Here is a 22,449-nt window from a genome sequence, read left to right on the forward strand (position 1 = left end):
GTCTGCTGGGTGAGGATGATGAACAGTTCCAGCCCCAGGTGTTTTCTCCCCCAACTCAGCAGAGCAGGCCGCCACAGCCCAGGCTCCATGAGCTGCAGCTGTGCTGCTGTGGGCATCACATGCACAGATCCTTGCAGGGTACTACGTTTGATACATAGCCACAGGGTTTCCCTAAATGACAAATGACATCTTCCCTTCATGCTAGCAGTGTAATTACACCTACCCTCCTTTCTAACATCTTAAAAGTGTTTCAAAGCATCATTCCCACCTTCCTAATTTTCCTCATGCAGACCCTGCCACACTTTGCCTGAAGCAGCCCGTGCTGGTGTATATTCAACAGGCAGCTGCCGCAAAAGCCATTGGGTAAGAAACTAGAGCAAAATCCACAGGAGCATAAAAAGGACCTTAGAGAAGTGGTTCTTTTGGGTAGGAAAGGACTGGAACATGTTCCTCCCAGGGGGAGTTCACCCCTGGTTCTGCCAGAGTACCCCAGCTTTGCCAAGTCTCCAGTACAAGACTGTTCAAAGATGGCTTGTGTTCAGGAATGGGGCAGACCCTCCCTGCTGCTGACACTGGAGCTGGCTTGAAGTTTTATTTACAGGGAGATGTGGAATCCCATCTGCTCTGGCCCTGTGTGCTGTCACAAGCGTCCCTTTTATGGCTGGGCCTGGGAGCAATGTGTGAGTTCCTGCCACAATACAGGGCTGAAGGGTGCTGTATTGATCAAGGCCACTGTATTCTCCACATAGCTGGGAGCCCCAGCAAGCAGTGAAACACCCTTGTTTAACATCAGCCATCCAACTGAAGAGTCTAGTGTCTATGATCGACTACAGAATCCTTCAGGAAATTCAGCCAGTTGAGCTAAAATTTGTTCATTCAGTATGAATTTCCTGCAGTGTCCACAAGATAGTGCTATCAGAACGCTTTTCCTGCAAAAGCAGATGACAGAAAGCCCTTGGTGAGTAGGGAGGCATACTGGAGTGTCTTCCAGGGACATGCCCACAGAAGCACCGAGAGGCCCAGACTCAATTTGTGGTGTGTTTCTTCCCTCATATGGGGTAGGGGCTGATGGCCTGTCTCATTCCAGCATATTAGCCAAGGAGTCAGCAGAAGTGGCTGAAGAGCTGCTCCAGCTGAGAGTGGTACATGGCCTGATGGTTGCTGTGGGGAACCTGGATCATCTGGCCAGCCAGAGACACGCCAGCATCTCCCTGGAGGTGAGTGTGGTGGTATATGGCAGAGACCATCACAGCACATGGTCTCTTCCCAGAGCACCTGAGCAGAAAGGCTCCCTACACTGTGGATTTTTTTCTGAGCACAGAAGACACAGACTTATCCACAAATGCAGGAGCAATACTTCCTTCAGGAAAGAGCTGTATTTCCTCTTCTGTCTACCTCCCTCCTGCCACAAACAAGGTGCTGGGAAGCCAACGTTGGCCCTCGCACATCTGTTCTATCCCCATGCTTGCTGTGGGTAGCAAGCACAGAGAGACCTAAGGGACTAACAAGACAATTTGCCTGGAGAAAGATGCTAGCACAGAATTATAAGCAGGCTGTTTTGTCCTGCCGGTACTGGGCAAATTTCCTCTTGGTGTGTCCATGAAGTGCCAGCAGTAGCACTAAAGAGGTGGCTCAGGGACTCACTGGCATGTGGCACAGGTTACCTGGAGCCACATCACCCACACAGATCTATACACATGCTCACATCCCTTTTTACACACCAACTCTCTGTTCTGTTGCAGTATTTTGTCCACACATTTCCCTTTGTGGAGGAGTGCGTAAAGAAGGCACTAGGACACACACTGTTCCGGCACTTTATGGTAAACATTCCTCCCTCATGGGGTTTATTAGCAGCTCTAGGACCTTGGTCTGTTTTGCAGGGATTGAATTTCTTTTCACAAGAAATCCAGTCTTGCATGACAGCTCAGAAATAAAGCAAGCCAACCTTTGAGAAGTGTTCACCTCCAGTCTCAGCATTTAGCAAGATAATTGTTCTGACTCAACCCCAAGACAGAGCAAGGAGGGAATCACAGACTGCTGTGACTGGGGGAACTTGGTGTCAGAAGGGTGAGCTGAAGGGCCATTGAGGCAAGAGGTGACCTGAGCTCCTCCAAATCAGGTCCCTCCTGACTCTCGCTCCTGAGGTGGATATACAGATTAGTAAGCAACGGTAGGTCCAGGGAGGGAAGGTGGAACAACCAAGGGGCAACATTTTGTTCCTTGCACCAAGGCCCATCCTTATCCCAAGACACCACTGGGCAAGGCTGGATAATCCAAGTGTGAACAGCTGAAGTGGAACAGTCCAAACTCAGTAAAGCATAACAGCCCCTTTTACTCTGGAGGTGCTATCTTAATGATGCAGGCAGAGCCCAGGCACAAGTCAGCTTTGTCAGTTCAGAGCCCCTTAGAGGGCTCAGCCCCACACTACTTTCAGTACCTAAACTGTTGATCACAAAGTGCCCCAGCTGTCTGGGTTGAAATATCCCTTTCTCTAGAAGCTTGCCCAGGCCCCATTAAGATCCTATCTTTTGCTGCCTTTTCCAGGACAGTCCTGAGACCTGGTACACAAAAATGGATCCAGTCCAGGCTGAAGAACTGGCCTCCAATAGAGTAGACATCCCCAGAGACATGGCAAGGATGCCGTCCACAGAAGGTGGGTGCAGAGCTGGGAGCACAGACACTTAAATTACATCTTTCATTTTCAGGGGCAGAAAGCAGCTCAGGAAGCAGGACACTGGGGCCAGGGGGAGGTCATCTAGAGGAAGAGGCAATAATGGTAAAAGGGTGCCTTTGTAATCTGATGTTTGTATAGCTGCATCCTGTGTTGCTGAACCTAGAGCTCACAGGGCTGTTTTGTCCTTTCAGAGACAAACCCTAGAGCAAGCTGAACAAACAGTAAGCAGAGGACAGCAGCACATGCCTCCCATCTGTCCTCTACCCATGCCTGCCCCTGCCCAGAGGGCAGGTTGTGTGGGGCCACCTGGACCCAGGTTGCACACAAGGGCCATGGCAGCACCTTGCTGCACCTGAGCCAGTGGCCAGCTTTGCACTTCTGCCCTCAAATACAGATTTTGGTACGCTACTGAATGTGTGTGGTTTATATTGCATATTAGCCATGGGAAATACATATGAAAGAGTGTGAAGTAAGATCCTGGGGCTATCTTCAAAGCTTAAGTAAACTCCACTATCCAGCTCAGGTAAGGGATAAGTACCATCTAAACCAGCTTCCCCCTTACTAGACAAGTTCTACCCAGCAGGATCTCAAAATTAAGAAACAAAATTTATTTTGAGTAACTTTTATGTAAACATTACAAGTGTAAAGACTTTTAAAAGAAACCTCATCCAAGAAATCAGCCAGTCTTTAGGGGCTGTTAGACTTTACCAAAATCAGCAAGAAATATATTTTAGAAGATAATTAAATCCAGGAACATTTATTTATCAAACTTCTTAAAATACTGATTTTTTACAATTACATCAGTCCATTTTCTTTCTAGAAAAGCCAGACTTGCAACAGTTCTGCAATGCTTCAAGTGCATCTGGAAAAGTTATACGTACACTAGAAAATGATACATGTGTATCTAGTTCTATTAGAGGAGAGCATTGTCCCTAGCAAAGGGCCAGATGCCGGACACATCTACATCTCTGCCCCCCCTCAGGCTCCCCTCCCCTACCAAGTACCCTGATACGAGGCTATGAAGAGAGAGGCTGCCATGTTCACTGCACGCATGACCCACAGACACTTTACCACATTTAAAACAGCAGTTACACAAACCACCGACAAACATGCAAGACATACAGAAGACTGCTTGTGAACCAGGTTTTGCTGTATTTACTAAGGCCTCTGCCAGCTCATCTGCTTGCTGGCTTGCTCTTCCAGCTGCATGGCAATCCCCAGGGCATCCAGCGTTTCTGTAAGGGAACAGGGGAGTGATGGAGGCTGGCCTGAAAGCTGAACTTCCCAGCCCAGTTGTCCCCCTCAGCAAGGGTCTTCAAGGGCCACAGAAGGAAAATGAATTCTGCAAGAACTGCTCAGCCAACATCAAATCCTGCCCAGTCCCACAAAGGTCTTCAGCCATACTTGTTCATTTCTACTTAACAGTTTCAAGCCTGCAGTCTGCAGTTCAAACTAGATGCCACTAATCCAACCATCCCAGAGGGCCAGATTTCCCTGGCTTATAAGGCAGAGGGTAGCAGGGCATTTACTCTTGTTATCTTGTCACCGCCCATGACATGGTGAATGGAGGGATAGAGCTATCAGGCTGCATTTGAGATGGGAGGACAGTCAGGCCTGTTTAAAAAAAAGTCACTACTACTTCAAGTTAACAGTTCACTTTGATGCCACAATTTTCAGCCTCCTTTAAAAAAAACTCAAATCCTCACAGCCCTGTTTCTGAGGCAAAGACTACACCAGCTGTAACAGCTGAAGTAGCAAAGCCCAAGTTACTGCAACAGCAGTAGAAAAGTAGCAATTGCCACCAGTGGCGCTTCCCCTGTCCCAGTCCGGCAGTCTGTACCTGGCACTCTGTTCCCATGTATCAGCCAAGCCCAGACACCTGCCTTGCTGCCTCTCTACCACCACTTCAGCCACCATGGTCCAAAGGAAGGGAGGCAGTGCTCAGGGAACAGGCAGCTGACATCCTCCTGCAGAGAGCTGGGAAGTCTCAAGACTGGGTGAGAACAGAACAGTTGGAGGGATTTTGTTGCACATTACTTAGTGCACTCTAAGGCAAAGGCATGCCCAAACACAGGTGCTGGCAGACATGGCATCTCAGTATACACCTGGCAGATGGGTATTAAGGCCTGATATCCATGAAAAAGGAGTGGAAACAGTGGGCATACTCCTCTGAATCCCTGTGACATGGCACTGGAACCTATTTCTCAAAGTCTGGGTTTTTTGGCCAAGGCAAAAAGTAAACTATTTAACCACCTAGCCAAACAGACTTCAGCTCACCTGCTCTTGGTGGATACTGCATTCTGCTCAAGGGAAGGCAGTTTTATACAGCAGTGAAAAGCAAGTGGATGTTACTAGCCAAAATTTTACTTTGGAAAGTGCAGACAATAGGACATTTCAGATCTGTGTGATCACCTAAGAAAGTAACCCAACCGTAAGCTATGCAGAAGGCCTGGGTGCTCAAACCCCTACAGGTACGCTGGTCTTATTTCAGGTCTTTCAAAAAAGATTAGTGACTGTGCTAGTCAGACAGGCACTAACATACCTCTGACACTAAGGAAGTTTCTTGAGCTCTCCTCCACGAAGTGTTTAGCTCTGCTCACAAAGGTCTCGAGATCATAGTCTGGTTGCTCCGTGATTCCCAAGAGGTAGTCAAGTTCAGTCGTCATTCTCTATATTTAGAAGGATAACAGTGATGAGAAATTGACTTTCTGGAAATTCAATTAAGTTTCTTCAAATCTGGTACACCAATCAACAGAGCTGAGCTTCTACAGACCAGTACCAGTCAGTGCTCATGAGCAGCAAGTAGAGGTTGCTAGTTGGAGCAGAAGGGGGACTGGCTGGCCACAAGCACTGAAATGTCCCAGTTTAACCAGTTGGGCAAGAAATAACAGGAAAAAGTTGCCAGTGAGGAAACATAACACAACTGTACAGCATCTTGCATTACAGCCCACAGCCTACCCAGCAGCACTTGGCTCAGACAAGGCAAGCTGCTATCACAACATGCAGAAGGCAGCCTGGGCTGGGCTTGCCTCTTCCACATACCTGTCTCAGGTCTCTAAGCTGTTCTACAACCTTTTCCTCCCGCTCACTGATTTGAGTCATAGCCTCACGAAAGTTGAACATGTGGGGAGAGAGATCTTCCTCCTCATCCTTGGAGAGCTACAAGAAACAGCACAAGTAAGAACAGCAAGTTGTTCCCAGCTTTGAGATCTGTTCAGCCCACTGTGCACACATACACTGTGTTGAAGACATGAGCCTTCCCCACTGGTCTCCGTTTCCTCATTCTCAGTCTCCATCTGATTCTGTGTTTCACCACCTCCATTATGAGGGCTGAGCTCTTTCACTCTGCAACAAGAAGAATTGTCACTCAAACTCTTCTTCCAGCAGTTTCTGGGCTACAGCATCACAAAGCATCTACTGCAATCAATCAGCGCTCAGCAAGAAACATTCAGCTGCACTTAAGTAGCACATTACCACCCCCAGAACAAGCTAACATGGGCAGAAAGCCCAGAAGGGCAGTGGGAAGGAGAGCAGAGAGATGTTTGCCTCCATGCCCAATTCAAGACCCCTCCTGGAGAGAAATGTGCAAGTACACAATGCTAATTGCCAGCAGCACCTTTCTTAGAAGCTGTCTTCCACATGTCAGCTTGGTCTGTCATGACCAGCTAAGAGAACTTAGTATGGAAAGAAAAGGAATAAGGTTGATTTTTCCCAGAGACCCACTGTGCCAGAATAGGTCTATAAGAAGGATAAAAGTCATGGCTGATGACATGGTACTAGAGGTAGATGTCACATGCCAGCTGGGCATTTCATTCCAATTACTAGTGTCAGCTTCATATTTCCAGTGAGTTTCAGCCTAACACCCCCTTTTCTTATAGCTTGAACTTGCCTTGTGCACTGGCTAAGAATGCCATGGCCCAACTCAAGACTAGACTCTTACTTAACTTAAGGACACTAAGTCAGATGTTGTATTTTGTCCTGTACTTTCAGGTGAGCACTGTCCAGCAGAAGAGAAATACAGCTTCAATCCAGAACCAGATCTGGAAATCTATCAAGATTCACAGTGTTCCTGAATGCTTTTGACAAGCATTACCATACATCCTTTCAGAGAGTGGAATGCTTTCCAGGAAGGAATGAAGCAGCCTTTTGTGAACTAAATGAAGGCAAGCTACTGAGCTTCAAATGTGCAAGTGTCATCTTGTAAGATATGACAAAAGTGACAGTCTTTTTACTTGTCACCTCATCAGAGGGGTGTAGAGGCATGTAAAGCAGATACCAGGAGGTACTCACTATGCTCTCACAGGGGTTCCAGGACCACCACAGAAACCTGAGGCTCAGTCCCTGCAAATCTACCTTGCCCTGCAGGTACCCAAAGTTAACCATGGGGCACTCGAAACACACTTTCACCATCTGCTTAGAGGCATTTGAGTTCTTCAGGTCCTTCAGATTTCACCCAAAGTCTCCAAGGTGTCATACTCTATTAGTTCATATCAAAGTCCATCAAGAACACAAAGAGTTTTGTGCCATCTGTAGGGCTGTGTCAGGGACTCATTCTTAGCACACCACTTACAGATGGGACCCAAAGTACTACAAAAAGTAAAGAGCATGGAGGTAACCATTCAGGACATCCCTACAAAAACCAGGGCAGTCTGAAGTCTAGCATGAGAGACTCCTCTGAGGAAAGGAGACATTAGTCACAGTTTAATACAATCTCTGTTATGTCTCACACAGAGAACACCCAGGTTAGTTTCATAATACAGCTCTAAGATAATTTGCTCCTAACAACCAACCTCCAAATTGCCATTACAGGCAATGACAGGAGAACTTTTGGTCAGAATAAAAGCAGCCAAAACACCTTGTGCAACGTGAGTAGAATCCCCAGGTCAGAAAGGCCATTACCTGTCAGCATATCTCAGTGTGTTTAAGGTATACTCGCACGAACTCATGCCTGGAGAAATCATTGCTATCTGCAAACAGAACAGAAGACCTCAGTGATTCCCACATCTGACTTTCACTGATGTTAATGGCCCTACAGATCTCACCAGGCAGCTGGGATGTGTTAGGGCATGGTGATATTGGGTTGACAGTTGGACTTGATGATCTTAGAGGTCTTTTCCCACCTCAAAGATTCTATGATTCTAGGGCAAAGGGTCAGAGTTGAGACATTCAGACAAGTCCATTTTTCATTATAGCTTCTGTGTGACATGCCAGCGGCCCTGTATCCAGCTTTCCACTGGCTTTGTGTGCACCCTTTGTGGGAAGCAAAGCCCTTTGAGGGCGCACCAGGCTCTACTGTAGATTCACTGTGTGAAAGTGACTTCTGCAGTCCTGCTTCTACTGGGGCTGGGCAAAGCTCACCAGTTTTTGATCTCTGCCACCATGGGCAAGTGGAGGAAGAGAACTGACTTTTTCAGAGAACCAAAGCTTTCTGACTTTAAAGTCCCCTCACTCTAGAAGAGGAGCGTGTGGCTATTTGGTCAAATTGCAGAGCCCATAAGCAGTGTGTGTGTTTGTGCCACACACATACTCACCATACAGGTCCTTGAGTTTGTTCCTATGAAGGAGTCTCTTAGCACCTGGGTCAGCTTGCTCTCCCGGAAAGGGGTATGAGATTTGTTCTGCCCTAAAGCTCGGATACATTCCTAAGAAAAGACAAGTCTTGTGAATGCAATATCTGCATCTCTTCTCAAACAGCTCTGCAAGCTATCAACCACCAATTGCTGGTAAACCCAAGAGACTGGAGAACAGTCATCCCTATTGCTCTGTAAGTGCTTCACAGCCTTTTAAATATACTCCAGGTACTTGACTGTCACAGGACAGCTGGTATATCCATCACATGCAAAAAAACCAAAAGACAACTTGAATGAAGCTTGAAACGGCTGTACCAGTGTCTGGCCTGACAAGACCACACTGCTTTCCTGGAAATATTCTAAATGGATTTTTTGGCTATTTTTTTCCCTTGCACTGGAAAGAAACAGAACAGATAACCCCAGAGTTGAACAGAATCCATGTGTTGATTAGCGCTATTTGCTCCAGACACTATAGCTCACCTTCAAAGCCAGCAAGCTCTTATTGATTTCTGCACCTTCCATTCGTGTCTGCCGATCAGCACTAGATGTGTCTGCACCCCTCTCATTTCCTGCCAGATCCACCAAGGAAAATTTGCCAAGTAGTTTCCCTCTTCGGCGTAGTATGATTTGGAAGCAGGCGTGTGACCGTGAAGAGCTAGCATTTGCAAAAGTCTGCCCAGATGTCCTACAGCAAAGATGCAAACAAGCATTAGAACTATGTCACAGAAAATGCAACAGGTGCCGACAGTGACCTGCAGCCATTCAATTAAGTTGTTTAACCTCCACGGTTTTATCCCACACATTAATACCTCAAAGTTTGCAGTAATTATAGAATTACCTCTGATATAAGAGCACAGAAGTACTACTGTGAGAAACATGACCCTGCACCCCAGTTGTAGATTTAAGGCTATTTAATCTGCCTGGCTCAACTCAGCCATCCTACACTGGAATGCCTTTCTGACTGCTGACACCTTACATGCATTTGGAGCTGAAAGATGTATCTTCAGCACTGCATCTCCCTGCCTCAGAGCAAGCCACATGTCATTTTCCTAATGCATCTGCCATTACACAGTAAGCTCAGCTAAGCTCCCCAGTGAGCAGCATTAGCTCTGCTAGCACATTGCAATCATGGTAAATCCCCTTCTCCAGCCAAGCTGCCTTGGCACTACCTCTGCTGTGCAACTGCACCTGCCCCATCACCACAAGACAAAGACTGGAGTCCTATAAGTTACCATAAACCTCCCTGTGATCTTCACTATCACCCCCTGAGAACGCTGGCAGGTTCACTGTCCCACCTGAGTCCCTGTTGCTGGGGGAAAGGGAGGGAGGTTGTCCTAAAGTAAGGCAGGAGTCTGAAATATTAAGCAGTTCTTGGCTGAACTGTCTGAAATGCTAAACAGTTCTTGGCTGAACTGTCAAAGCAGCACACACAGCAGAGTGCTGGATGCACATATCTGCACATGCAGTGTAATACAGAAGCCAGGGAGTTCTCATTTGCCTAGTAATGTTTCCACAGCAGTTGCAACTAAGACAGATAAGGCTTGGTAATGGAGATTTTAGCTCCTGATTAAAGACACCAGCACAATGGTAGAGTTGCCCTGACTGCAGTCTTCCTGCCAGGACGACGAGCCAAGCCTACGGCTGTCCCTTGGCACCTACTCTCAAGGATTCTTTAGACAAGATCCCTGAACAAGATGCAGCATTTTTGTTGCTATTGGAATAGCTCATCTGGCCTGCAGTTAAGGCAAAGCATTTTTGCAACTGTAGGCTGATGCCAGCTGCTCCTCCTTGATCTTACAAGCCCACAGGGAGCTACTTGTGCTCCTGTAAACTAGCTGATACTTCTAGAAAGCAGCTAAACTGCTCAGTTTAGCTATGGCACCAGGACAGCCATCTCCTCATGTAAGTAGTTTCTCTCCTCTTGGAGTTACATGAGAACATGTGGACCATGAATTCTGACCTTCTCTATGGAAGGCAGGCTAAACCTATCCCTGCTAGCCCTTTATTCTGTAACCACCTTCTTGTTTTCAGGCAGAGATGCTGCTCAGTGCCTGCCTATTACTGGGAACAACAAGCTCCTGTTTAAGTCTCAAAGCACCAGCTACAGACATATATTTTTTTGTAGACATGACTCTTCTTAGTGGTTTTAAGGCACCAAACCTGCAGGCACTGCCCATCTCAATCATTCTGATGACATCCTCAGCACAGCCAACTTGTCTCTCTTGGAGACCAACAACCTGGACCTGCTGCTTGCCGTCCTCCAGGACTCGAAGCTTTGCCTTCTTATTCAAGAGGTCGAACACCTATATTCAGGGAACAAGTTTGAGGCAAATCTGAATGAAGTCTCCTTGTAAATATTCTGTGCTGTTTTTATAGAAAGCTATATAGAAACAGCACCTTTAACATAGCTTTCCAACTCAATTCCAAACACACCAAGAGCAGACTGTATAGAACTACAGAAACCAGTAAGTTTCACATAGCTTCTTATGAAACATTCAGCCAAAGAAGTCAGGTTAAGATTTTTTAAAGAGTCTTACCTTTCCATTGTATATTTCAAAGAAAGTCACATAGACTTCTAGGTTCTGACTCCTATACCTGGGCTGGTTTAGGAGGAGGAAGACATCTTGTGCTAGTGAGGAAAGGCAGAGTTTAGCTAACTAGTTTAAAACATGTTCTAGTTACTATTTGATCTACTTTCAAACATTGCACAGCCATAAGGCAGTGTCTAGCACAGCCAAATGACAGTTGCCCTAAACAAATGCTAGTGGAACAATTAGTGCTGGGCTACCATCTGGAGAACAGTTTCAGCAGCATCCTCATCCAGGGACTGAAATCAGGAGGATTCAGAAGTTTCTACTGCTAATATCACTTGCAGACAGCAATCCTTACTGATCCTGGGGGAACACTGGCATCTGCTATTGTTTTGGACAGGCCTGAAAAAGTAAGGTATTTGTGTTTCAAGCACTTCTTGCTGAAAGCCTAGAAAACATGCATCCCTGAGCACCTGCATTGCTGCTGTTTGGAGACAATATAACAAATTAGTTGACCCTTTGGCTGGATCCAGTACAGCTTCTCACAATTAGTCTTCAGACTTTGAAATTAATCTGAAAAGCAAAGACTTTCCTTCAGGGCCAGTCATAACTAATTTTCAGAGACTAGCAAACAGCTGCTCTTGTTTCAACTGCATTGCTACACAGACTAGTTTCACAATATGCTTTTCTAAAGGGAAGGTGGAAGAGGTCAGGGTTCATGGTGCTTTCTAGGCATTATATCAATGAGAGGCTTCTAAGCATCTGTTTTCTGAAATAATTTCCATGTGCCAGTTTTTTTGCAACTAATGCTTACAGGAAGAAACATAACACATACGTTCGTATGCTTTCTGTATAACAAGCTTTATATCAGAAATAGCTAGATTTTGTTGCATCCTAGTCAGGTGTTTCCAAACATCATCCTTAGTCTGAGGCAAAAGCAAAGCAGAAGGATCAAAATTAAATGGTTCAGCCCAGAAATTATGTCATCTCTTTGCCTCAAAAGCAAATATCTTCTGTCCAATTGTGTGGATCTAGAAACTTACAGGCTGGATGGAAAATATTTTGTGAAACTGATAAAAAATAATCATACCACCTGCAACAAGCACCACTACCTAGTACTGAAAACACAAATACTTTATGTATCTTTTACTGAAAAGTTTTTAAATAACCATACAAATCCAGATCTTATCTAAGAAAAACAAGCACTAATTTGATTTTTCATATCGAAAGAAGAATCAACTTACACGCAAAAGCATATATGCCCTTTGAGGCATTCTGTGCTCTCCCAGAGAAGTCTCCACCCATGGTCTGTGAAGAGAAAAGACCAGAGGTAATGTGTGTACAAACAAGTCAGGCTACCTGATTTTAGTCCTGAGAACATACTAGGAAGTTACCATATATATGCTCCGATGTCAGTGCTATGATTAGAACACAGTGCAATTCAGGACAAAATTAATTTCTTGCTTCCCTATCAGTTCAGAAGGAAGATCTGCACTATGCAAAACAACAGCTGAGTGCCTGTAAGGGTCTGCAGCGCAGAGTCAAAGCAGTTGTTCCTCCAAAGGGAAACGTGTGGCCTTGACAGTGCAACCAAATAGCCTCTGGTCAGAGGAAACAAAGCCTCATTTTTTAGGACATAGGTTGAGTAGCATTTTCACTGCTACTTGAAAAAGCTCACATGTGTGATATCAAAACACAAACTTCTAGAGTAGACAATACCTTTAACTCCTTTGACCAAGATACCTTTAATCCAACAAAACTTTAAGTTAGTGCTATCCTGGTGACTTTCTCTACCACTTTTATATGAAAAAGTCAATTATTTAAAGCACAACTCAATCCCATGACACATTCTAAATTGACCAGAGTTTAAATACGCAGCACTCCAGTCTCAAGGTACAGCTATTGTCCTTGCACTAGTGCTGCAGCCGAGGATCAGGAAAGTAAAGTGGCTTCATTGCCTGTGATTTTAGTGCCTCAGAGTTGTATTCCTGTAACGATGTTCAGGGTTTGTCTGCCCATTCCAGTGCAACAGAGGCAGCCTACATCCAAACTTCTATGACCTTCCAAATTTCCTTCTGGATTACTGGAAGAGATCTACAGCTCACTATGTAGCACTAATGATAGGAGAGCCTAACCTAAAACTTGCCTCTAACACTGGAATGACAGCAACTGCCTGATTACTCAAACTGGCAGGCTAGCCTAGTCCAGATCACTGTGGTTTGAGGTAAAGGCTTCCTGCAGAACAAGACAGCAAATTTGACTCCACTATCATGCTGTGACAAAAGAGTTTCCCCACTTTCCTTCCCTATAATTTCCAGAAGAAAGTTAAAAAGACAAACACAGTTGTTGAAAATTTAGAGCAGATCACCTTTGAGGCAGAAAACACAATCTTCAGGTCTCCTGAAACTGCAACTGGTAGACTGGAAGGAGCGATTAGAAAGTGAACACACTAATTTGCCCACCTCACAAACAATACCAGATCACTTAAGTATTTTAGGTGCAACAAGAGACTTATATAGTCACTGAAGTCTTTGGAATACCTCCAAGATCAAAACACAATACAGATGACAGCCTTTGTCTCAAATGTAGGCTAATAGCCCCCCTTTGCAGGCTGATTTAGACAGCAACGGCCGTTTGAGGCAAGGAATAGCCATGACTAACACACATCAGGACATCCTAAGTCTTTAAAAAGCCAGCTATGGGGTTATTTTAGTACGACTTTTCTCACAACCTCAAAGGAAACCCACTAATACATATAAGTACAGAAAAAGAGGATTAACAACTGGCAAAGTATTAGCTTTAAGACAATAAACCCAATATCCAAACTCCTTATACAATCCTACTCATTATCAACATCAAGGAGCTTTAAAATACTTTAAAGCTAGAAAATTTGAGACCTTGGAGAAAAACACTTACATGCGTCTTGCCACTGCCTGTCTGGCCATATGCAAAGCATGTCGCCTTCCCACCCTCAAAGATGGTCTCTACAAGAGGTCTAGCAGTGAACCTGGATATTCAGAAGGTAAAAGACAGTTAAGGCAGGCATTTCACACCCTGCTTCATCAGTTTTCCTTAAAAAAAGGGCAAATAAAAGCAAATCCTTAGGAAATCAGCAAAGCCATGCCAAAAATAAGCTTTAGACTTCTCAGTCCTTTGATTTCCTCCAAAAAGGATTTTAATATTTATTTCAGGTAGCAGTTTCTCTAAGCCAGGATGCCGCCTAGTCATAGCTCTATTTTAATCATTCCCAACAAGAAGAAAGCATTACCTGTATACCATTTCGTTAGAAGAGGATTCATCAAATGAAAAGTCAAATCTAAACGCTTGGGTTTCAAGGTATTTTGTTAGGTCCACTTTCTGCTTTGGCTCATGCACCAGCAGGACACACTTGCTCGGAACAGTAATCACATCACATTCCTTTTTTAGAAGTTCTGTTGACAGAAAAGACCCTCAAGTTTTAACAAGAGTAAGCAATGTGAAACTGCTCAAGTACAGAGCTGCTTTGTCAGTACACTCGCCTTGTTTATTAAGAGGGCGCTTCCTCACACAGACACAAATCCTATGTTCTTCTATCTAAAAGAAAAGTAAGAAAACAAGTTTTATTTCCCAATTGCACCCACACCTACTTAGTATTACAGAAAGACCCAATGTTCCCTCACATCTACTTTTCCATATGCTAATCAGAGTTGCCTCTGCTACTGATCAGACCCACTCATGCAGGGATGTAAGTCTTAAAGTCCATTCAGTGCCAAAGAAACACTACAAACAATTGACCTTTACATCAATATGCTCCAATATATCAGGTGGAAATGCTGCTATGCTATAGAAAGTGCTGCAAATATTCTCTATCAGAATTAGTAAAAAGTTCAGTCCATGGCCAGCTTTTCCCAGCAAAACATGTGATATCAATACTGCAACTACAGTCAAATTAAAGCAAATTATTATTTTAATTCACCCCAGAAGTATTTTTTGACCTAGAGTTCTTTACTGATACGGCAGCTTTAGCTATTTGTGCAGCACAGCTACACATCAGGAAGTGCATGTTCTATTGGGTGAGGCAGAAACAGAAGATGACAAACTCTTCTTCTGTCATGCAGGGATATGTACCAAACAGCTGGTTCTCAGCCCCGTAGGATGCAGGCACACAAACCACCTCATGTTCTAACCTAGTTTGAACTTAAATGCTGTCATTTTTCACTAACAAGGCTTTTGCTAGACAAGGACTACTTGTTCTCAGGTACTAAACAATGCTTCCTCCACAATTGCTGGAGATCTCAACCAAACCTGTTTGTTCTAGTTTTTGACCTCTACTTTTGCTCCTCTGCTTTTTAACATATGACTTACATGCAATAATGCTTTCTGTTACAGGGCAACAGTCTGTTTTAACTTGTACCTATACCTACAACAAGCTAAGCTACCATGTAATAGGCTCTGCCATTTACAAGCTCTGAAAAATACTGACATTACCACACAAATCACTGCACAATGATTGTTGAAGTGCAAAGTAATGCAAGGTAGCTTAGCCCTAAGTGGAGGAGGTAAGTGACCTCACATATACCACCAGGTCCCTCAAGATCACATTATGCTCAGAGGATTTCCAAGGTGCAGCAATGCACTAAATTGCTCATATGCTAAAATCTTCAGTGCAAAAATAAAGAAGTCCATACAGGCTGCAGTCAGTAGCCTCGGTATTTGCTTACTGGGTCAGTTAGAGATAATGGCTGGCAGTCTAAAGTTGCTCTGAATTCCTTGATCATCCGTGCAAACTCCCAGTTTGGACAGCTGCTGTCAAATTCCTGCATGGAAAAAGCATGGATGTGAAGGTAATTAACCTGTTGCAGCAAAAAGCCCCAGATCATACTAAACAGCTGTATACAATTAGAACTATCTCAAAGGCCACAAGATTCAGAACATTCTGAAACTAGAATCAATTCACCCTTATGTACAGCTTCATAAGAACAAAGCCTGTCCAAAATGTTTTGGTTTCAACTACTGTGATGCACTATCCTATAGAATTTCCCCATACTGGTGTATTTATTTGATGTAGAGTACTCCACCTGTGCACGTTTTGTCCTGATTTCACTAATTTGAGCTCTCTTTTCTTCTCTCTTGTTTTTCATTTTCTCCATCTCTTTCACAATGTTAGATCTTCTCCGAACTAGGTAAAATAAAAACATTTCCTTGGATTAAATTTTCATACTAGATTCTAATCACAATACAAATATTTCAACTTTTCCAGGTCACTGACAGACTAAGGTGTGCAGGAAAAAAATCATCTTCAGAAGGATGGTCATTTATTTTGCAGTGCTTCCTTCCCAAACCAGATCTACCTACCACAGAAACTGCCTAGCAAGCCTCACTGCCACTCTAAGGTAAAGGCAGTATTTCTGAGGAGATACTGCTGTAACAGAATTATACCTTTGTAATAGAAAATACTCAAGATATTCAGATTACTGCCCAAGCAACCTTTTCAAAGGTTTAGTCTTGGAGTATGCAAAGCAGCATCACATAGTGATGCAATGCTGACTGGCGAGTCAGTTCTTACCCACTGCTCCCTGGTACCTGGGCTCACTGAAGAGCTCATTCTAGCAGCAGGCAGATGATCCTCTATATTTCCATTTACATTTGTCAGTGAGGCTTCTGGAGCACAGCTTAGCCTGCTAGTCCTGGTTCGGCCAACTGCAGAAAGAAGCCAGACCAAAACCAGTAATTAGGTCCCAAAGATCAAGAATAATTTTGTAACTTGTAAAGCCTCACAGACCACAAGCATTCCTCGGCTCTGATTCTGGATCAAGAGAGTAAGCTAGCTAAAACCTGTGGTAAGTGTGCAAATATATACTTTTTTTAATCCTTTGCCGATCACCAACTTTTATTCAAAGCTACAAGTCAAGGCCACACTGACCAGACAAGAATTTAGTATCAAGCCTCTTATTTCAATGTCTTTGCAGAACTTAATACACAAGGCATGCCTATTCATAGGGTAAAGATAAACAACTACAATTTTGTAATTCAAGTAGGCTCAAATTCTTACTTTACTCAACCAGTATAGGTAAAACTACTACCAGTGTAGTTACAAAGCGCATTGTCAGTAGTATTAAGGCACTTCTCTTCCCACTCCAGCCCTGGGAATACCACTTTATGCTGTTAGGGAGATACCACATCCACCCACAGCTCTCTGGCTAATAAAGCACATCATTATTCAACAACATTGTTTCCAAAGTCCTTTGGGAACCCCTTCAGGCAGGAGCCCCGGATATTTACATAATGGCAGACCTCTACATCTCTCTTGTTTTTATATATAAAGGGGTAGAGGTTGCTCCTCCCCCAGGATTTGCAGTTTACCTAATTAAACATATACAAAACATCTTGCTTCATAGTAAGAATTCACTGTATTCTTTCTCCACTCACCAGGAACTGAGGAATTGTTTCTGGTTTGTGTAGAAATGCAGGGATCCACCCCCATCTCATTTTCCTGGAGGCTGCACTGCGATTCTGCGATAACAGACATCCTGGAACGGCCACGCACAGCTTTGGAAACACAAATTCAAGGTCAGCCTCAGACACTCAGACATTTGCAAGTAAATCAAGTGCTCACAAAATGCAGAATAGTGGGGAACAAGGTGTGGTTAAAAGGACCATTTCCAGATCTCCAATGCATTAGCAAAGTGCAGAACAAAGTAGGTGGGTGAAAAGCGATCATGAAATATACCACTACAGAAAAGCAAACAGTTCATTCCAGATTTGTACTTCCAGTGAATTTCTTTCAGATATCACTAGGGATTCACTAATATGGCAGTTCCAGAACCTACATACCTAGGAAAGAGGAAATTACACATCAGGGAACTGGGAAATCCTCTGAAGCTTCACAGTTGCAGGGCTGTGTGAATTAACTGTTTGAGGGTGACAGCAGTACTGCAATCTGGCAACTGGCCATGGGCACCATCATGCCCACTTTCACAGCACCCACGCACAAACAGTGTGCATGGTGTACAGTGCATCAGGAGCTTGATAATACTAAATTCAGCCAAAAGACCCTATACATAGATATATATATTCAGCTAAAAGACCCACAACAGAAAATCTTTGGAAATGGTCCTTTTGTAGGCAGTCTCCATTGTCACATGCCAAGGTATTTCTTTCACTGAGACCAAGTCGCAAAGGTTCCTAGGGAAGGGATTGCAACATACACCTCAATAGATTTGTGAAGAAAGCAAATCTGATAGGAAAAAATAGAAGTGTGATATAAGTGTGATAAAGCTAAATGCCTTCACCTCTAGCAATCACAAGAATTTATCCAGAATTAATCACTATGATTTCAAAGGGCACCAGATCAGTTTCAGACCAAGGGTAAATGTCAATTCTGGATCAAATTCCTTAGAACCGTACCCATGAAATTCAGTGCTCGTATCTGTTAACTCTTTACCTGTAATCTTCTGCTCAGGTGCAGAGACATTAGGTGTCACTGCTGCAATTTTGGGAACAAAAAGCATCAGTTTCATTATACTCAGAGATGCCATTTTATTCCATTTGCTTTTGTCACACACACCCAGACCTGATCTCATCACAAACTCAGCAGCACTTTTTCTGTAAACATTAGTACTCCTGGACAGACATACCAACTGGAGGATTTGCTGCATCTAAATAAGTTTGATTCAAGTGATTCTTGTACATGAGGATATTCAGCATCCTCCAAAATTCTTAATTCGGAGGACTGAGGCAGTATCTGTTTCTTAACTCATTCTGAAAGCACTGCTTCTCTCACTTCCCTGAATGAGATGGAGACAGACACCTCCCAATCTTCAAGAACCAAAACGTGAAGCCAATGTCAGCTCTCTAATTGGTGCAGTGTTTGCAACAGGACAGCTACTCACTGACATTCACGGGGTTTAGCTAGCTATAATATAATATTTGAGGAAAACTGAAAATACTGCTTCTCTCTTGTACTCCGAGCAGGTCTTCAGGGACAAGATTGTGCCAGAAGGAAAGGCAACAGATATTTCAGACTTGCAATTAGATTCTATACTTCAGGAATGCCATGACCTCTGTGAGGACATTTTTCCATCAATCGGTGACAGGATTAAACCACTCTTCTTTTCCTAGCTGACTATCCAGCTCCATTAACTGACCCATCTAGAGATGGTCACAACTTTACCACATCATTTTGCTTGCCAGTTCACAAAATTTATGGAGAGTTCTCTGGGTTTGAGGACAATCTGGATGCTCTAGTACAGAACAATTTTTGACACATTAAGCTTCTTGGACTACCCCTGCCTCTCTGATGCAAGGGGATTTGTACCATTGTCTTCTGGTACCCGCTTCCCTGTCTTGCATCACATACAACAAAAGAGGCCAGACAAGCCCAGCTGTTCTGTTTACAGCTCAATCACATGGAAAAGCAGAAGTTCTGGCTAACTATGCACTTTAAGAGAATCATTAAAACAGCAACCATTCAACCTCAGCATCACACAAGTGTATTACAGATAGACCTGCAATGCTGCCACTTGCATTGCAAAAAGCCAAAAGAGTCAACTAATAAGCTAAAGAAGGAAAAAAAAATGAGACACTTCTAACTCCTGACACCTCAAGAAAAACAATTCCTTCACAGTCCCACACTGACACCTCTATCTTCTCTTCTGGCTTTGCTCAAAACGTTGTCCTGACACACAATCACTGAGCTATGGCACACCAGCCGGCACTCTGGCTGCCTGATCTGAAATGTCTCCAAGGATAAAGCTCTAGTTACTGTCTAGGGAGACTGTTTGAAGAGGAGACATCCATTTGTCACCACCATTTCTTTCTTGCCCTTTCCACTCTCATTTTGAGACTTCTAATCTTAATAACTGCCACTTACCTTTTGTTGTTTGTGGCATTTACAAAACTCCACACAAAACTTTAAAACTCACTGCAACAGTAACTGCCTAGTGACATTTAGAGCAGTATCAAGGAATAACTACAGCAATGCTGCAGAAAAGGGCAGCACATCAACAAACCCGAGCTGACAGGAACAGGACAGCAATCTGTTAGCAAAGTTTCTGCACTCAGGAGTCCAAAGTGTTGGTATAAACCAGAATGGTCTTTAGTAGCATTGCGTGAATAAGCAGCCTTATGATACACTCAGCTAGAATATTATGGCTGCAATGAAAGACCACCACTGTTTCATAAGGATATAGCAGAGAAAAGAACATTTTTCTCACCTTCCCGTGGAGCAGGAATTTTTGAAAGGGTTGTTCTACGCTTCTGTTTCTGAAAAACAATGTATGCTGTAAGTAATCAGAGTAAGCTACAAACACCTAGCACAGCACTTCGAGACAACACTGATACAACAAAGATTTCTGACCAAAGTCTAACTATGAAACAGAAAAGACAAGTTAGAAACCTCAAACTTTAAGACTGAGGGTATTATTTATAACAAGACCTATACTGTTGACACTTTAGTGCCTTAGGAGAGGCTAAATCACTTTAAAGCACTTACCGGTACAGTTACATTCTCTTGTAAAGGAAGGTTCTCTTTCACGTCTGCAGCAGGTAGTTCTTCTGATAACTCAGGATTTATTGTTATCACATCATCAATGTCAATCTACAAGAGCAAAGGCAGGATTTTACAGAGTGGGAATATTGCTGCTACCTCTTACAGTTGTTTTGGGGTTTTTTTTGGGTTTTTTTTAAACCTTGACTTTCTGTACAGGCAAACAAACCTGACCCACTGCTTGCCAAAAGTTAAGCTAAAAATGCCTGGAAGGGCAAGACAGTAGTTCATATTCTGTTTGAGTAGTCTCATATGTCTGAATATCCTAAGAAGAAACATGCTGGGTAAGCCATTTACCCTCACCTGACAAACACCACACAGCTCTGCAGGTGCCATAGAGCACTTCTGAAGGGATGGGCAAAGCACATTACAGTTGGCATCAGCTGCTTTAATCTCTTACTGCTAATCTTAGTAAATCTCAGCTGCTCTGTGACTTCTGTGCTAGGAGAGCATTGTTTACTGTGTGACTGCATTTACTGAAATAAACTTCAAAGAGCTGCTTAAACTTTGGGAAATGAAGGATTCAGCATCTAATCCACGAGTCAATTCACCTGCATTTTCACTTGCTATTGTAATTTTACCTAGAGCCAGCTACCACCTCCTGCCTGACCCTTCAGTGAAGTCATAATCCTGCTTTCACTGTGTTCTGCAGCGCCCTGGCACAGGCAGCTGCAGGGCAGGGATAGCGACAGCGGGCAGGCAGCCAAGGGCAGGCTCAAGCACAAAAGACAGTAACTCCCTCCATTCAGTTTTTCGAACCTGATCCCACAGAAGAGGTTGGAAGAATATGTACACAAAAGACTCCTGTATCACAGCAGCTTGCACTGGGATGCACCTCACAAAGCAACACAAGCATCACTCCAGGAAGTTGTTGAGTTCTCAATTAACTTTTAAATTACTTAAATAAATTAAGAGTCCATAAAAAGAGAAAGAGCAAGTAGGTGAGCCTCTAAAATGTGGAGATACCACGTTCTGACATCAGTAATCTATCAAATTTTATTTATATGGAATCTTTAAGTAATCAGAAAGTAAATTAGCTCAAATACATATATGTGAACAATATATACTAACAGTGTAAAAGAAAATTTGCTGTTTTTTTAATTGTGTTCATAGAATTTTAGTATCATAAGATATACACACAATTGAGCCAGCAATTACACCTGCATCTGCAAATTTTGCACATTTGAATGCAGCACGCACACAAACAGCATAAGATCCCATTTCAAAGAACCAGCCAATGGCAACCTTAAGACTTTAACTAAATTCTAGAGTATAGGTTGCCAGAGAAACAGACAGGACAAGCATGTTTGCTCAGTTACCACAGGAAATTTTGTTAAGTATCAGGACTTCATCCACATCGAGTGCCCCAGGCTCCCTTTCCTCCCCAATCTCACACGACATTTATTTTACACCAGCATAGAGAATCTGGAAATCAAACAGGGCACATTAAATCATAAGGAAAGCCTGAAGGTCATTGTTAAAGACAGGAAGAGCCAAAAAACAGCCCCCAGAGCTGGGAAAACAGGGACTGGGGGACATTCAGAATCAGCAGCCAACAGCGTTAGCGAGAGCCCGACATCAAAACACGCGTGGCTTTGTTTCCCTGTTTCCCACAGGAAGCACGGGCAGCACGGCCGCGAACACGGTGGCCGCCAGCGGGGAGGGGAGAGCCCAGGAGCAGGACGAGGGTGAGCGGGCACCCGGGGAAGAGGCCGGGGCGGGCCGTCACTCACCTCCTTGCCCTTGATGGCACCGCCCTCGGACCACTCCACGGACACGCAGGACCGCTCCACGTTCACAGTCTTCACCGTCGCCTTGTGAATCAAGCCTGGAAGAGAACAGCGCTGAGCCCCGGCCCGCCCGCCCCATACCTCCGGGTACTGAGGGGCGCTACGGGAAGCGGTGACCGGGACCCCCGCAGACGTCTCGCTCCCCCGTCCCCACCCCTCACCATTGCTCCGTTGGATGTTAACGACGCGGCCGGGACAGACGTGACGGTAGAGGCGGGAGTCCATGGCGGGGACACAAGGAGAGCGAGCGGCTCCTCAGCGGCGACCTCACCTCCCGGCCCGGCAGTGAAACCCAGCGCCGGGCAACCGCCGCCGATTTAAACCCCGCGCGCCGGCGTGCCGCGAGGCCTACCGGGAA

At 44.2% G+C, this 22,449-nt stretch overlaps 2 protein-coding genes across 10 annotated transcripts in view; one reads left to right on the forward strand and one right to left on the reverse strand.

Annotated features, from left to right (window-relative positions):
- The window catches only part of ARMH1 (armadillo like helical domain containing 1), a 30,400-nt gene extending 8,146 nt beyond the window's left edge, over positions 1–22,254 (forward strand). For 2 of the 8 annotated variants that reach the window (XM_054833568.1, XM_054833567.1), the window contains 5 exons: positions 291–363; positions 1,088–1,217; positions 1,743–1,820; positions 2,545–2,653; positions 21,918–22,254. In XM_054833568.1, the coding sequence (XP_054689543.1) occupies positions 291–363; positions 1,088–1,217; positions 1,743–1,820; positions 2,545–2,653; positions 21,918–22,048 (521 nt within the window). In that variant the 3' untranslated portion in view covers positions 22,049–22,254. Of the gene's footprint in view, positions 1–290; positions 364–1,087; positions 1,218–1,742; positions 1,821–2,544; positions 2,654–2,865; positions 3,084–6,664; positions 11,881–16,014; positions 16,148–17,186; positions 17,309–21,917 lie in introns of those variants that run through there. The other 6 variants (XR_008578045.1, XM_054833569.1, XM_054833571.1 and 3 more) reach the window with 6 other exon arrangements.
- On the reverse strand, positions 3,309–22,391 carry KIF2C (kinesin family member 2C). Of its 2 annotated transcripts, XM_054833565.1 has the most exons (21): positions 22,253–22,391; positions 22,035–22,129; positions 20,248–20,352; positions 19,970–20,018; positions 17,184–17,303; positions 16,338–16,454; positions 15,833–15,933; positions 15,476–15,571; positions 14,294–14,348; positions 14,044–14,206; positions 13,692–13,782; positions 12,020–12,083; positions 10,782–10,873; positions 10,405–10,547; positions 8,725–8,929; positions 8,206–8,316; positions 7,574–7,641; positions 5,911–6,019; positions 5,717–5,833; positions 5,217–5,343; positions 3,309–3,909 (listed from the first exon to the last, which is right to left on the reverse strand). In XM_054833565.1, the coding sequence occupies exons 1-21, from the start codon at positions 22,314–22,316 to the stop codon at positions 3,833–3,835; spliced, it is 2,169 nt and encodes a 722-aa protein (XP_054689540.1). In that variant the 5' UTR covers positions 22,317–22,391; the 3' UTR covers positions 3,309–3,832. The 2 variants fall into 2 exon arrangements, with proteins under 2 accessions (XP_054689540.1, XP_054689541.1); XM_054833566.1 differs by lacking the exon at positions 16,338–16,454.
- Positions 22,392–22,449: the final 58 nt, after the last annotated feature.

This window comes from Grus americana, chromosome 8 (assembly GCF_028858705.1).
Source record: "Grus americana isolate bGruAme1 chromosome 8, bGruAme1.mat, whole genome shotgun sequence".
Taxonomy (NCBI): Eukaryota; Metazoa; Chordata; class Aves; order Gruiformes; family Gruidae; genus Grus; species Grus americana.

Excerpts from the sequence above, each read along its gene's own strand:
- KIF2C (XM_054833565.1), bottom strand. The coding sequence starts at position 22,316 with ATGGACTCCCGCCTCTACCGTCACGTCTGTCCCGGCCGCGTCGTTAAC. Across the intron at positions 12,084-13,691 it reads CAGGCAGTGGCAAGACGCAT|ACCATGGGTGGAGACTTCTC; the intron begins GTAAGTGTTTTT and ends TTCTCTTCACAG. Across the intron at positions 10,874-12,019 it reads GGGCATATATGCTTTTGCGT|CACAAGATGTCTTCCTCCTC; the intron begins GTAAGTTGATTC and ends TTTCCTCACTAG.